This window comes from Mus caroli, unplaced genomic scaffold (assembly GCF_978045245.1).
Source record: "Mus caroli unplaced genomic scaffold, Mus_caroli_1 scaffold_7, whole genome shotgun sequence".
NCBI lineage: Eukaryota > Metazoa > Chordata > Mammalia > Rodentia > Muridae > Mus > Mus caroli.
The window spans coordinates 125,175,467-125,190,309 of NW_028227262.1; the positions used below are offsets into that span (position 1 = coordinate 125,175,467).

General features: G+C 39.9%; 1 protein-coding gene across 1 annotated transcript in view; it reads left to right on the forward strand.

The window, feature by feature from the left end:
- The window catches only part of Iqub (IQ motif and ubiquitin domain containing), a 63,733-nt gene that overhangs the window by 25,885 nt on the left and 23,005 nt on the right, over window positions 1-14,843 (forward strand). Inside the window, exon 8 of the mRNA XM_021164903.2 lies at window positions 9,282-9,457. Within this exon, the coding sequence (XP_021020562.1) occupies window positions 9,282-9,457 (176 nt within the window). The remainder of the gene's footprint in view (window positions 1-9,281; window positions 9,458-14,843) is intronic.

The window sequence follows — 14,843 nt, forward strand, 5'->3', positions numbered from 1 at the left end:
TTCAGCTTTAGTGGGCTGATAGACAGCCTTCCAAAGATCGTACAAGTTTGCACTTCCAAAGAAAGTATAAGCTTTCATTACTCCACCATCCTATGTGATCTTAGGCATTTCTGTCGTCGTCTTCATTGTGCTTCTTCTGACGGATGCACAACACTATCGCCCTGACTTATTTTTGACTGACAGCCTGAGAGATCTGATAGCATATGAGAGTCAGTGTAAGACAGTCTGTCCCCCTCATAAGGGTTTTAGGGAAGAAATAAATTGAGAACTAATCCTTGGCCCATGGACCACTCAATAAGATCAAAGAAATAAAAAAGAAGGAAAGATAAGACGAAGCTAGTAAAAAATGTTTTTTATTTTTTTATTTTTTTATTTCTTAAAAGTGCATCATTACTTTGAAGTCGTTTCCAAGAGGATTGTGAGAGGTATTTCAAGGGAGCCCTCTTGGGGGGTCTTTGAAATAAGCTCCTTTGGTTTGAAGAAAACAGAGGACTTGGTGGTAACCCTGGTCCTGGAAGGCTGGTGTCTGCCTGCCCGTGATGCAGGATGCTAGGAAGAGAACATTGCTGGTATACGACTCCCAGGATATTCTGAGCAGAAGCCCACAGCTGTCCATGAAACCACACAGGAGAGAGTCTTTCCCTGTCTTGTTCCATGAGTCAGTTGGAGTAATAATGGGATTTTGTCAGTAAGAGGCTCAACTCTTAACTGCCCGCACCCTTAGAAGTTTGCCTGCAGCTTAGGCATCAATCTCTGGGCCAGTGGACTTGGAGAATGCGGAGGTTTAGCTAAAGTCCTCCAGGCTAGTAAGCAGGGATGTCTGTTAGGTTGGGAGAAGAGGGGCTCTTCTTCTTAGCTAAGCAAGAATGCACATTCTCACCCTTCTCCTAAACAATGGGCAAAGAGAAAAAGCCTGAAGATGAGCGGTTAGGAGAGCCTAGCTCCAGAGGCATCTATCCTTTCTCCAAACCACCTCTGTGGGCTCTGCCCTTCACACCTTTTACCTCTGTTGTATAGCTGTTTCCTCTGGATCAAAATAGTCCTGATACTGTAGCGGGAGGGCTCAGGAAGCTCACAAAACTCGCCAGGAACTTAACTTCTGCAGCTCCTCCCGGTGGCTGTGTGTTATAATCATGTTAACAGTCGCCTGGCAGAGGAGGAGGCTCCTCTAGTGTATCAAACTTCCCATCCTTATTTCCAGTCTCTGGGAGTCCTCACTCAGGGTGGTAGGACTTTTTTTTGTGTGTGTGATGCACCTAGCTGCTCAAGTCACTCAGACCATAGGTAACTGTAATAACTAGTCCCCCAGATTGTACTTGGAGATGTTAATTTCTCTGTCTGTCATTATTTTTGTACCCCAGGGCGAGTAGGCACTTCATAACAGCGTGTCTTTCATTCTTCTAGTGGAGTCTTTGCTAGAGCGAATGAAGGTCTTCACCTTTGACAAAGTTCAATTTATCAATTTGTTTTTATACAGATCATGTACTTAGTGTTATATCTAAAAATTCTTTAAACACGGGGTCACATGGCTTTCCTTCTGTGTTTTCTTCTAAAATTTTATAGTTTTATGTTTAGAGATATAATTCAATATGAAATGACACATGAGTCACACCTCACATAAGCTGAAGTGAATTTTTAAGCGCTTTGGTCTCAGGCATCCACTTGTTCTCTCTCTATTTGTTGAAGACACAGCCTGGTCTTCATGTCTTTGTCAATGCCTTACTCTCTGTCGGCTCCTAAAGCAAAGACTATAGGCTGTGCAGCTTATGAACAGTACACATTCAAGCATGCTTTGCTTGTTTAGGCCTGATTCACAAGAGCTTCCTCTAATTAGTGAGAGTTTCACTACCTACTCATTTCCAGTGCCTTGAGGAGAAATGTTCTCTGTGAGTTTTGGCACTCTTTTTTTTTTTTTTCCTTTCCAACTTTGTATCAGTCAGCATCTAGTTTTTCAAATGTTTCTAAGTTACCAATGAGGGTACCCAGGCTGTGAGTTTCTTTGTGGGAAAGCTTGAGATTCTAAATGCAGTGTCTTCGTTACATACACCCCTAGTCATGGTGTATAGTTGTTATGAACTGAGCTTTGTAAGCTTGCATAGTTTAAGTAAGTTGTCTATTTCATGTATATTTATGATATATTATCATAAACATTAGCGGTTTCCCACATTATCCTTTTGCTACCTGTAGCATCTGTAATAATATGACTCCAATCTCCTAATACCAGTAACTCTGTCTTTATTCTTTGTTTCCTGAACAACTAGACTATAAATTTACCAATTTTATTACTTTTAAATTGATCTCTCTCTCTCTTTTATATTTCTTTTGTTTTCATTATTGTTCATCACATCTTTTATTATTATCTCCTCGCGTCTGTTTTCTTTTGGCTTAACTCACCTCTTGTTTCCTCAGCATACGGTGAAAGTGACAGCCAGTGTTCTGAGACCTGGATTCATTTCTGATTGAGGAGTTTGATGGTGTAAATGCCCTTCATGACTGCTGTGTTATCTATATTCCACGTTTACAATATATCCAGTTTCAAAATACTTTATGATCATTTTGTAATTTGCTTTTGACCCACAGATTATTTAGAAGTAGGCTGTTTACAGCTTTTTTCATAGATTGTTGTTACTGATTTCTAATTTTGTTATGGAATATACTTCTCCATCACCTGAGTCCTAAATTTATTGAGGCTTGTTTTAGTATAACATAGACGTCATTTTGGGAAATGTTCTGTTGTACCTGAGAAGAATGTGTGTTCTGCTACAGCTCGAAGAGATGGTTGGTACATATCAGTCACCACGATTTGGTTTAGAGAGTTGTGCTAATCAGTGTAGTCACTAATTTCCCACTTACATATTAATCCAATATCAGGAGAGAAGTATTTCAATCCTTAGCTTTCTTTTTGCTTTCTTTAATTTTCCTTTACAGTTCAGATATTGCTTGATGTAGTTTGAATGTCTTGTTAGATGCAGAGATACTTAGAATGATGTACTAATACATATACTAATGACGGAATGAAATTTTATCATTATGAATTTCATTATTTCTTAGAACATTCTTTACTATGATAAACTTGGACTGATATCAATACATTCCTCTTTTCTCTCCCTCCTTTCCTCCTTCCCTTTCTCTCCTCTCTCCCTGCATCCCTTTCCCCTTTCCTCATACCCCACCCACCCCACCCTCTTTCTGCTTTCTTCTGTTCAGATCATCTCATTTTTGTAATGTAAGCTAGCTTAGAACTTGCGATCCTCCTGCTCATATCAAGATTCCAAGTGTACGTCTCTATGCCCACCTCAGTTTACTTTAGATCACTGTAGCATGATATACCTTTCTTTATTCTGTGACTTTTTGATCTTTGTGTCTCCATTTGATATTATCTTTAAAACCTAATCAGATGACCTGTGCCTTTTCATTGGAATGTTTGGATAATAATTTACATTTAATGTGTTATTGAGACACACACACACACACACACATACACATACATCTATATGGTTTATTACTCTTTCTTCCATATTTGCCTTTATTTTAAAGGTCCATTTTATTTAGATGTTCACCTGTTTACTGTCATGTGTTTAAATTTACCCACCTTTATCTACCTTATCACTTTCTCTTTCTAGCTCCTCATTTGATGGTCTTGTTAGGTGTGTGTTGTCCCTTTTCAGGCCATTTGACCTTCCAGCTTGCATTAAGTATTTTAAAAATATAGATGTGTGTAAACTGCCATGGGAGATAAACTATTGTAGCTCCCGAGATTTCTTTCTTAGAGATTACAAGTTCAAATAAGATGTTTCAGAGTGAACATAGATAGTTCTTGTTCAACATCCTAACTTGTTGAAGAATAATGGAGTAATCAACTTTATTATTTCCAGTTAACCAACCAACCAATCAAGTCCAATTAACCAGTTCCTTTGATATGTTTTTCCTCAAAATTATTTGTAGTTACTGTCTTCCTTATCAGCTAAAATTGTGTTTCTCCAAAATTCTGATGTTGACATCTGAATTCTTTGTACCTCAAGTGTGGTTTTATTTGGTGCCTTTTTAAAAAAAATATATTTTAATACATATTTTCCTCAATTACATTTCCAATGCTATCCCAAAAGTCCCCCATACCCTCCCCCCTCTCCCCCATTTCCCTACCCACCCATTCCCATTTTTTTTTTTTTTTGGCCCTGGCGTTCCCCTGTACTGGGGCATATAAAGTTTGTGTGTCCAATGGGCCTCTCTTTCTAGGCGATCTTTTGATACATATGGAGCTAGAGTCAAGAGCTCCGGGGTACTGGTTAGTTCATAATGTTGTACCACCTATAGGGTTGCAGGTCCCTTTAGCTCCTTGGGTACTTTCTCCAGCTCCTCCATTGGGAGCCCTGTGATCCATCCACTAGCTGCCTGTGAGTATCCACTTCTGTGTTTGCTAGGCCCCGGCATCGTCTCACAAGAGACAGCTATATCAGGGTTCTTTCAGCAAAATCTTGCTAGTGTATGCAATGGTGTCAGCGTTTGGAAGCTGATTATGGGATGGATCCCTGGGTATGGCAGTCTCTAGATGGTCCATCCTTTCGTCACAGCTCCAATCTTTGTTTCTGTAACTCCTTTCATGGATGTTTTGTTCCCAATTCTAAGAAGGGGTACAGTGACCCCACTTTGGTCTTCATTCTTCTTGAGTTTCATGTGTTTAGCAGATTGTATTATATATCTTGGGTATCCTAAGTTTTGGGCTAATATCCACTTATCAGTGAGTACATATTGTGTGAGTTCCTTTGTGATTCTGTTACCTCACTCAGGATGATGCCCTCCAGGTCCATCCATTTGCCTAGGAATTTCATAAATTCATTCTTTTTAATAGCTGAGTAGTACTCCATTGTCTAAATGTACCACATTTTCTGTATCCATTCCTCTGTTGAGGGGCATCTGGGTTCTTTCCAGCTTCTGGCTATTATAAATAAGGCTGCTATGAACATAGTGGAGCATGTGTCCTTCTTACCGGTTGGAACATCTTCTGGATATATGTTGGTGCCTTTTTTTAAGGACCAAATAAAGAAAAAAAAATAGACATATAAGCATGCCTTAACACAATAAGGACTGGCGTACCTATAAAAATATTTGATGAGTACATCGGTAGAATATAGAACAGAGCATTATTAGGAGAAAATAGCCACCAGAAGAGAGGCTTCAGGAGCAAAGAAGGCTGCCAGCGTTTTAACCTTAGGCTCATGGTCTCCAGCATTATTGGGGAAATGGAACTTTGTTGTTTGACACATGAAGCTCTGTCTGTGCTTTGTTGTGTCAGGCCCAGGAAACTAGCACAGGGTTTCAGTGTTCCGACTGCTCTCATTATCATCTTCAGGGAGCGTATGTCATACCAAAGGGGAAGACGCCCTCCACACTTCCCACCTTGTTATAGCTCAGAGGACTCTGCCCTGTGACTTTCTACTACTCTTTGGTGGTTGGCACACTGAATAGATGTGTTTCACCATCTAATGGGGTGCTTTTTCTTGTAATTAAAAAATTATTAATGATTTTGTTAGTTTACATTTCAAATGATATCCCCCTTCCCAGTCACCCACCCACAACACCCAGTCAGGAAGAGATTTTATTCTCTTTCTGGGAGCAACTTAGTAATTCTGTGAGATAAATATTCTCAGTTGTAATTTCTACAAGAAAAAAATTTTCCTTTATTCATCAACTGACTTTCAGAATATGGGGTTTGTCATGTTCCTTAAAGTCATTCTGGTTGGTAAAGCTACTTTCAAATAACAAACTCATCAATCATAGATTTCCTGGACTTTCATAATATAGTTTAGTTCTCAAATTTACAATCCTTTTGCTGAAGATAATTTAGCTTTTACATTTCAAAATCCTCTTGCTGGATAGATTTAAGCTGTATAGTGTTTGAATAATGTATCCCTGATAAGTGATAGAGTAGATTCCTACAAAGAGCTGGACTAGCAATCCTTGACCTGATTTGGGTGGTTTCAACTTGAAATATGAGAGGTCAAGGAAATATCCTCATAAAATTGCAAAACACAGTCTGATAGCAGACTTGGGAGGCCAAAACCCACACTCAAGTCTCAGGTGCTTACTTTATAATTCCTCCTGAGTATTAAAGAAAATCTGAATCTTTAATAAAACGCGAATGCCTTTTAACTACGTAAGTTCATATAAATGAAATACATTTTGAAATATTCCTGCAACCTTTTACAGGAGAGTAACCACACCTGTAACACAACAGTAGGGAATACTTACGCTTGGGATATGTCTATAGAACAATAAATAGACTCTTCTGTCAAGAGGTATCTATTCAAACAAACTCTAAAGCCCAACGGTGAAAAATGCTTGGCATTAAATGATGATAAATGGAAAGAGAAGAAGAAACTCTGGGTTTGTTTTTTGTTTGCTTTTTGTTTTTTGTTTTTGTTTTTGTTTTATTTTTTTTAATCACCCATCCAATTAGAGAGAGACCAGGAAATGTGTTAATTCCTTGAAGAACAAAGTAGAGCCATTTCGCTTTATGCACCATAGAATCTTACAGAGTTACGTTTACATGATAACTACAGACATATTGGTGAGTATTTTTTTTTAATCAACAAAGAAGTGACAGGATATTGGTAGGTACAATAACCATATAAAAGAAAAGGCTTTTTAAATTTCAGAGAAAGAATAGGTTTGATTGTGTGAGCCTAATGGATTTTGGGAGCTTCCTTAGAAATGTCATCCTAATACTGCACTCACATGCTATTTCCATGAAGAGGGAAGACTTAGCTGACCACTGAAGGGAGCTCTTTGTTGTAAACATCTTCACAAGGAAAGATATCATGGCTTTTGATATAAGAGTGCATCTCACAAAGCTAGACTGCCTGAGTTTGGGCCCTGGCCCACTCTCTAGCTCTGTGTCCTTGGGCAGATTACAGAGCACTCTTTACCCCAGTTTCCCTTTCACCAAGACAAGAGATGATAGCACAAGCTCCTTTGGCTTGTCAGGAGATTCAACAAAATTCTATGTGTGTAGAGCTTATAGATAAACCAATTATATTTTGTCTTACCACAGCTATGTTTGTAACTGGTAGTTTCCCTTCTCGAGGATGGATGCAACATGATCACATGATTTTTGGTATAAACATTCACAATAGCCAGTGCATAAAATTTTCTTTTATGTCAGGCACTGGATGAATGTTACATATTCTGATTTCATGTTGTTTATCCTGGCCAAATTTCCATGTTTTAATTTTGGTGTCATTTTGTTTCAAGCATACCTCCTGAGAGTATCATGCCCTTGTACCCATAAAAGATTCCTCTGTTTTGACTGTTGGAAAGGTGGCTCAGTGGTGAAGGGTGCCTGCTGTTTTCCTATAGGACTTGAGTTTGGTTCAAGGCACCTATGTTGGCTGGTCCACAACCACCTGCAACTCCAGCTCTAGGGGATTTGTCGCCCTCTTCTGGTCTCTCTGGACACATGTAGCACACACACACACACACACCAGACACACACACATGGATATAAATAAAAATAACTAGGAGAAATCTCCAAGATTCTTCTGTTTTAATCTGCAACAGAAATATGTAAATATAATTATCTCATATTTAAACGTAACTATTGCCCACTATTTCCTGTTCTCTCTCTCTCTCTCTCTCTCTCTCTCTCTCTCTCTCTCTCTCTCTCTCTCTCTCTCTCTCTCTCTCTCTCTCTGTCCCTCTCTCTCATTCCTGTACAAACCAACACAGTTACCATTGTTTTCGATTTTAATTTAAAACATCTGACATTCTCTTTAGGTTTTTAAGGTATGGTCACTATCAAACACCTTCAAAGTCCACTCTTTTCTCTAGCTTTCACTCATGCAAGCTGAGATTTACCACTTCCTTCTACAAGACCCACTTTGTGGGATGACACTGCTAAAGTCCTCGGAACAGTGCTTGTAGATTCTGGGGACAGTTTATTGACCCAAATAAATCTTCATTATATCTTCTGTGGATTCTACATGCCATTGACATATCAAATTCTTTTCTTATTTTCATTCCTGCTTTACACCTCTATCCTTCTCCCTCCTTTGTATTTCTTGTCACTTCAGTCAGGAGAATGTTCGGAGGGTTGTGCAGAAGTTTCTATCTTGGCAGAAATTTGACAGTGTATTTTGAGTGGTGTGATAGGAAACAAGAAAAGGTTGACCAAGATGTGAGAAGAAATAATGTCACATAATGTACAATTTAAAATGAAAGTGTTTGTGTCTCAAGAAAGGAAAATGTTAAGAGAGACATGATACAACCTTCAGTCGCCCAAAGGGATGGCATGTAGCTCAAGAAATTGGTTCTGTGGCAGGCAAATTATTCCTGTCCAACTCACTGAGAGGAGGATGGGTGATTCAAATGTAGAACTGAGCAATTTAATGTCTAAGGTATTTTCCTATCCCATGCTTCTGTCAGTGTAAGCCTGACACTTTTTAAATGTGAAATGAAAAATAGTTTTCTTCCCCACATTTACTTTACATAAGGATTTGAGTAGAATCCTTATGAAGAACATATCTGCATCTAGAAATTTTGATTTAAGTTTGAGGTATGATGTAGAAATTCCTATGTGATGATATAGGTCAGTATTTAGATAGGATGAGTTTACTAAATTGTTTTCTTTGGGAATTTTATGATATAGTCTTGTGATACAGTCACATAACATCATCGTTATTTATAGTGACCAATGCTTTAAAATACCTTAAAAGAGTATCATAGTGCAAGACACTGGATTGACTTCAGAGTAAATGCAGTTACTGTATAAAATTCGGTGATGTGATTTGGGATTTTGTAAGAAATAGAACATGATGCAATACATGTGGTAAGTAATATAAGCTATTCTGTATAAAGCTACAATTTTGGGTCTTTGAAGAGTCATGTACTAAGATGAAATAAGAAGTAATAGAGGAAAGGCAGAGAGAAGAGAGAACGTCAGAGGAAGTCTTCAGACTTGTAGAAGCTGAAAAGGAAGAGCATTGGTTGTAGAAGATGCAAAACTCTTAGGAATACTTAATGCTCCTGAGTTACAATTCTTATAAAATTATTTTAGTTTGAATGTTGGAGGGCAAGGACCCGAGTTTGATTTCCAAGATTCACATAAGGTGGCTTATAGTCACTGGTAGTTTTGGCTCCAGATGAGACACATCTGGCCTCCAAGGGCATCTGTACTCATGTGTACATCCTCACACAGCCACAGTTTTAAAAAATAAAAATAAATCTCTTGAAAAAAAAAGCTGCAAATTTTGACAACTCAAGAACCTTTCATGTTATTCCTCTAGTCTGGCGGCAAGAAGAAGTTGCACAAATTTGCCATTATTCAAGTGAAGCTGAAAGGAAGGCTGCTCTGTGTGAGCTATTGGAAAAAGAGACACAGATGATTGCTTCCATCGGGAGACATAGATCCGCTGCTCGTATGGAGAGGCAGGATGCAGCTATCCAAGCTTTTCTGGATAAGGTTAGTGAAGAGATTTTAACTGGAATGTATTTAGAGTTTAACCACTAGGAATAATAAACTAAAGGAGAGACCTATACCACAAGAACTTCCATAAAATTTTGACATTTGGATAGTTCTTTAAATCCTACATATTTGCTCTTTTAATACAGCTGACTAGTCAAACTATACCCTCAAATAACAGAGAACATGAGAGTCCCATGCTCCTAACTAAGGGGCTTTGGTTATGGGAGAAAAGGTGAAGTGATTATTTGAATTTGGAGAGTTTTACACTCTGATAGTGTACAAAGTAGTAAAGTCCCTGAATGCCTGGGCCTGGGGCACCTAGTGGTCACCACTTTGGTAGTTAGCTGGAGACCTGTGCTTATGCTTTGACTCACCATAGTTCTAGTTGATTTGACATTTCTGACCAATGACTATTTTACTGTTGAAAGGCAAGAAAATGTGCAATTAAGGAGAAAAATAAACCAGTTACCCTTTTGTCGTCAAACTGCCTGTTGATACTGAAAGCCCGTTTCCACAGTAACAAATTTCCTTTTATAAACCTGATATTTCCAGACAATCAAAAGCTAATCCATCCATCCATCCATCCATCCATCCATCCATCCATCCATCCATCCATCCAGAAAGGAAGAAGAAAAGGATACAGTTTTCTGTGATACTTGATGGTCACAATTCTCTTTCACTGACTCTTGTCATCTTAGAACATTTTTTAAAACTACATTGTTTATTCCTTTAAATGTCCTTCTGTCATCTCGTTTGGCCAATCTTCTACGTGGCTATGTGATTATAACTGGCTTTGATTTTAGTTCTGGCTCCAGACTGGATCCTCAGGAACTTCTAAATCACACATCCAATTCCTACTGTCTTCTGCCCTTTGGACATCCCAGGCATACACCTCAGGGTGATGTGGTAACCTGAACCTCTACATGAGCCCTGTTCTTTTTGTTTTTAAACTTTTTATTGGTTATTTTATTTACTCACATTTCAAATGTTATTCCCCTTCCCAGTTTACCCTTCAAAACCCCCCTATCCCACCCCATTTCCCTGCTTCTATGAGGGTGCTCCCACCTCAACAACCTAGCACTCCTCTATGCTGGGGCATCAAGCTTTCACTGGATCAAGGATCCCCCTTCCCATTGATGCCTGACAAGGCCATCCTCTGCTACATATACAGCTGGAGTCATGGGTCCCTCCATGTGTACTCTTAGGTTGGTGGTTTAGTCCTAGGAGCTCTGGAGGGGTCTGATTGGTTGGTATTGTTGTTCTTCCTATGGGACTGCAAAGCCCTTCAGTTTCTTCAGTCCGTCTCTTAACTCTTCCATTGGGGACCCCGTATGTACCCTGTTCTGTAGAGCTCATGGAACCTCTCTCTGTGAGTGCCACATCTACTCACTTGCTCTACATCAGCAGTTCTCAATATGTGCTTTGTGACCACCTCCGGAGGTCAAAATAACCCTTTCACAGGGGTTGTCTAAGACCATTGTAAAGTACAGATAGTTACATTATAATTCATAACAACAGCAAAATTTAAGTGATTCTGGATATCCTACTCAACTGGATTATTTTGTTTCCACATGAGGCCATTATTCCAGTTTAAGTTCTCAGAGCTCTGTTCTATCATCCAAATGACTACTGGGAAGATCTTCATAGGGACACCTGGATCCTGTCCTTTTGTATTTCCACGTAGGAGCTATGATTTTAATCACCTCTTGTCTGTGCAGCCCCCTTATCCCATTGTTGTCTTATCATCATATTTTTTTGTCTACTACACTACTCAGCTCAGTCATGCTCAGTTGCTTGCTCATCTCCAGAAAGACCATGTACTTTGATGCTTTTGCATCTAACTCACTTCTGTGTGGTGCTTTTATATCAGGCACCCACCTGATGCATCTGGGGTATTTGTGAGAGATGGAGGCCTCTGGGTACCAATGGACAAGAAAGACAGGGAGCACTCATCTATCCTTATGTGAAACTTGTCTTCTTCAGGACTTCCTCTTTCTGACTTCTCTTAGTTGTCAGATACTTTCCCTTTCAAGTGAACATGAATGCTCTCCTTCTTCCAGGGAAGGAAGGGTTAATACCTCCTGTGATGGTCTATATATTCTTGCACCAGGAATGGCACCATATGGAGGTGTGGCCTTGTTAGAATAGGCGTGACCTGGTTGGAGTAGGTGTGTCACTGTGGGTGTGGGCTTAATACTCTCACCCTAGGTGTCTGGAAGTCAGTCTTCCACCAGCAGCCTTTGGATGAAGATGTAAAACTCTCAGCTTTGTCTGTGCCATGCCTGCCTGAATACTGCCATGCTCCCACCATGATGATAATGGACTGAACCTCTGAACCTGTAAGCCAGCCCCAAGTAAATGTTGTTTTTTATAAGACTTGCCTTGGTCATGGTGTCTGTTCACAGCAGTAAAACCCTAACTAAGACAGAAGTTGGTACCAGGGTCGGGGGTATTGCTGTGATTGGCCTGACCATGCTTTTATTTGAAAGAATGTGGATTTGGGGACTTTGGATTTGGAAAGCAGTGGAATGCTTTAAATTGGGGCTTAATGGGTCATCCTAGTAGGAATATGGAAGACTTAGTTGCTGGGAGTGATTTGAACTGTGTTGACCTGGCCCAAGAGATTTCAAAGGAGAAGAATTTCAGAATGTGGCATAAAGACTGTTTTTGTGGTATTTTGGTGAAGAATGTGGCTACTTTTTGCCCTAGACTGAAAAGTCTGCCTGAGAAGAGCCTCAGATTAATTGCATTGACAAGGGAAGTTTCAAAAAAGCCCAGCAGAGACTTTGTTCTTTGGTTAAGTCTTATGAAGAGAAGTTTAAACTAGCATAGCAAGCTTAGAAAGGAAAAATATAAAATACATGGTTCGAGTATTAAAGGGGTACCAGGAAGTTAAATGGAGCAAAATTCTGTGTTCTAGGAGATAACAGATTAAGGGAGTAAGATCCTACCCAGCTGAATTTAGATTCAGGCATGGGGTACACACCTTTAATCCCAGGAGACAGCCATGCAGATCTCTGTATTCAAGGCCAATCTACAGAGCAAGAACCAGGATAGCCAAGCTTAGGCAGTGAAGGATTTGGAAAACATAAAGCCAGTGATAATGTAATAGTACAAGGGGGTCATGTTCTAGTTCTGTAAGCAGCAGAACTTGGCAGCTTCAGTCATGTGGCTTTGGCTCTAGCGTTAAGAATGGAAGGAACTACTGGGACAATTGATGCTGGTTAGCTGGAGCTAAGAAATTAGCAGTGATTAAGAAGAGACCAGCATCACTGAGTTGAAATCTGGGAATTGTTTTCTGGGAGCACAAAGAAGCTGTGTTCCAGAGATAGCCAAGGTTGTACTTTGTGCGGTGGCTGGACTTGGTAATGTCTAAGAGTCACCTAAGTGGTACTGGTTTTGAAGACATGAAGGTGTCATGAAGAACAGCTGAGGCTCGGCACTGTTGAGAGGTCATGGAAGGCCATTGGAGAAGGTATAGCCTCAGCTGTAGTTGATGGCCCAGGACTGAAGGGGTTATGCAAAGGATTTGAGGCTTGGCACCATGAAGAGAGCCTTTTGGTGAGAGGCTATTGGTGAAGCCTAGTTGGAGTGGAACACCCTTGTGTATTGGAGATGACAGTACCATGGGATGATCACCAAGAACAGCAGCTATAGTGGAGCAGATCAACATGAACTTAGAGTGCTACAGAGGGCAGAGCTGGAGAAGTGATGCCAGCCTTTAGGAGGAGCCCAAAAGATCAAGTGGAATCCCAGACACTGAAACAAGAAGCAGTAACATTGAAATTACCTTGGAGACTCAAAGATGTTACAGATGCCAGAGCCATGGGATACATGGTGAGGAAAGCTGCTAACAGGGAGTGGAACCAGCCCAGGAGAAAGCAGTTTGTTGCAGTCAACAAAGATGAAAAAGGAGTGGAGATCTGAAGACCACTTTGACATCAGCCATGGAGATGCAGTTTGGAGTTTGCCCAACTGGTTTCCTGTCTTTCTTTGGGGATTTCAGTTAAGTGATTGGATGAATCTCAGAAGAGGCCTTGAACTTTGGACTTTTAATATTGTTGAGACTGCTATAGACTATGAGGATTTTAAAAGTTGGAGTAAATGCACTTTTGCCTTATGCTATGTTTAAGTATGGCCCTCATAGACTCATGTGTTTGAACAAGTGTATGGGGGCCAGGGAGTGAAATGTGATGGTTTGTATATTCTTGCACCAGGGAGTGGCACCATCTGGAGGTGTGGCCTTGTTGGAATAGATGTGACCTGGTTGGAGTAGGTGAGTCACTGTGGGTGTGGGCTTAATACTCTCACCCTAGGTGTCTGGAAGTCAGTCTTCCACCAGCAGCCTTTGGATGAAGATGTAGAACTCTAGGCTTTGCCTGTGCCATGCCTGCCTGGATACTGCCATGCTCCCACCATGATGATAATGGACTGAACCTCTGAACCTGTAAGCCAGCCCCAAGTAAATGTTGTTTTTTATAAGACTTGCCTTGGTCATGGTGTCTGTTCACAGCAGTAAAACCCTAACTAATACACCCTCCTTTTTTGAAATTGCACTCATTGCTTTTATGGGACTCATTCTCTTCTCTGACTTTATATGCAGTAATTTATTATTGTATCTAATATAACCTGGTCTACATAATGAGGTGTAGGCCAAACAAGGATACATATTAAGACCCTGTCTCTAAAGAAAAACCTTGAAAAGGTATCATAGCTTAATTTTATTGTATGTAATATATTATAATATGCCCTTACAACCTTTTAATCACTCACATACACACAACACACACACACACATTTTGAATTTAATGTTTTATTTACTTAAGAAATAGGTTAAGATATCCCTTCAAAATTCGTAGCTTGTGATAGACTTTTGAGATTTTTCTTTTAAGACAGGGTCTTACTACGTAGCCTTGGGATGACGTTGCACTTCATTGTGTAGACCAGGCTAACCTCAAAGTCACAGACATCCAATTGCCTCTGCTTGTGGAGCATACACATCTGGCCAATCATGATATTCTTTTTTTTTTTTTTTTTTAAAGATTTATTTATTTATTATATGTAAGTACACTGTAGCTGTCTTCAGACACTCCAGAAGAGGGCGCCAGATCTCGTTACGGATGGTTGTGAGCCACCATGTGGTTGCTGGGATTTGAACTCTGGACCTTTGGAAGAGCAGTCGGGTGCTCTTACCCACTGAGCCATCTCACCAGCCCCCAATCATGATATTCTTAAGGTGAGAGATATGTTTTATCTCTATGTCCTCATACCCTTAAAACATTCCTTACAAAGATTATCAATGCTTGTTTATGGAGGAAGACAGGAAAATATAGACAGACAATAACGGTATAGATTTCATATTCCAAATATAGAACAAATCATG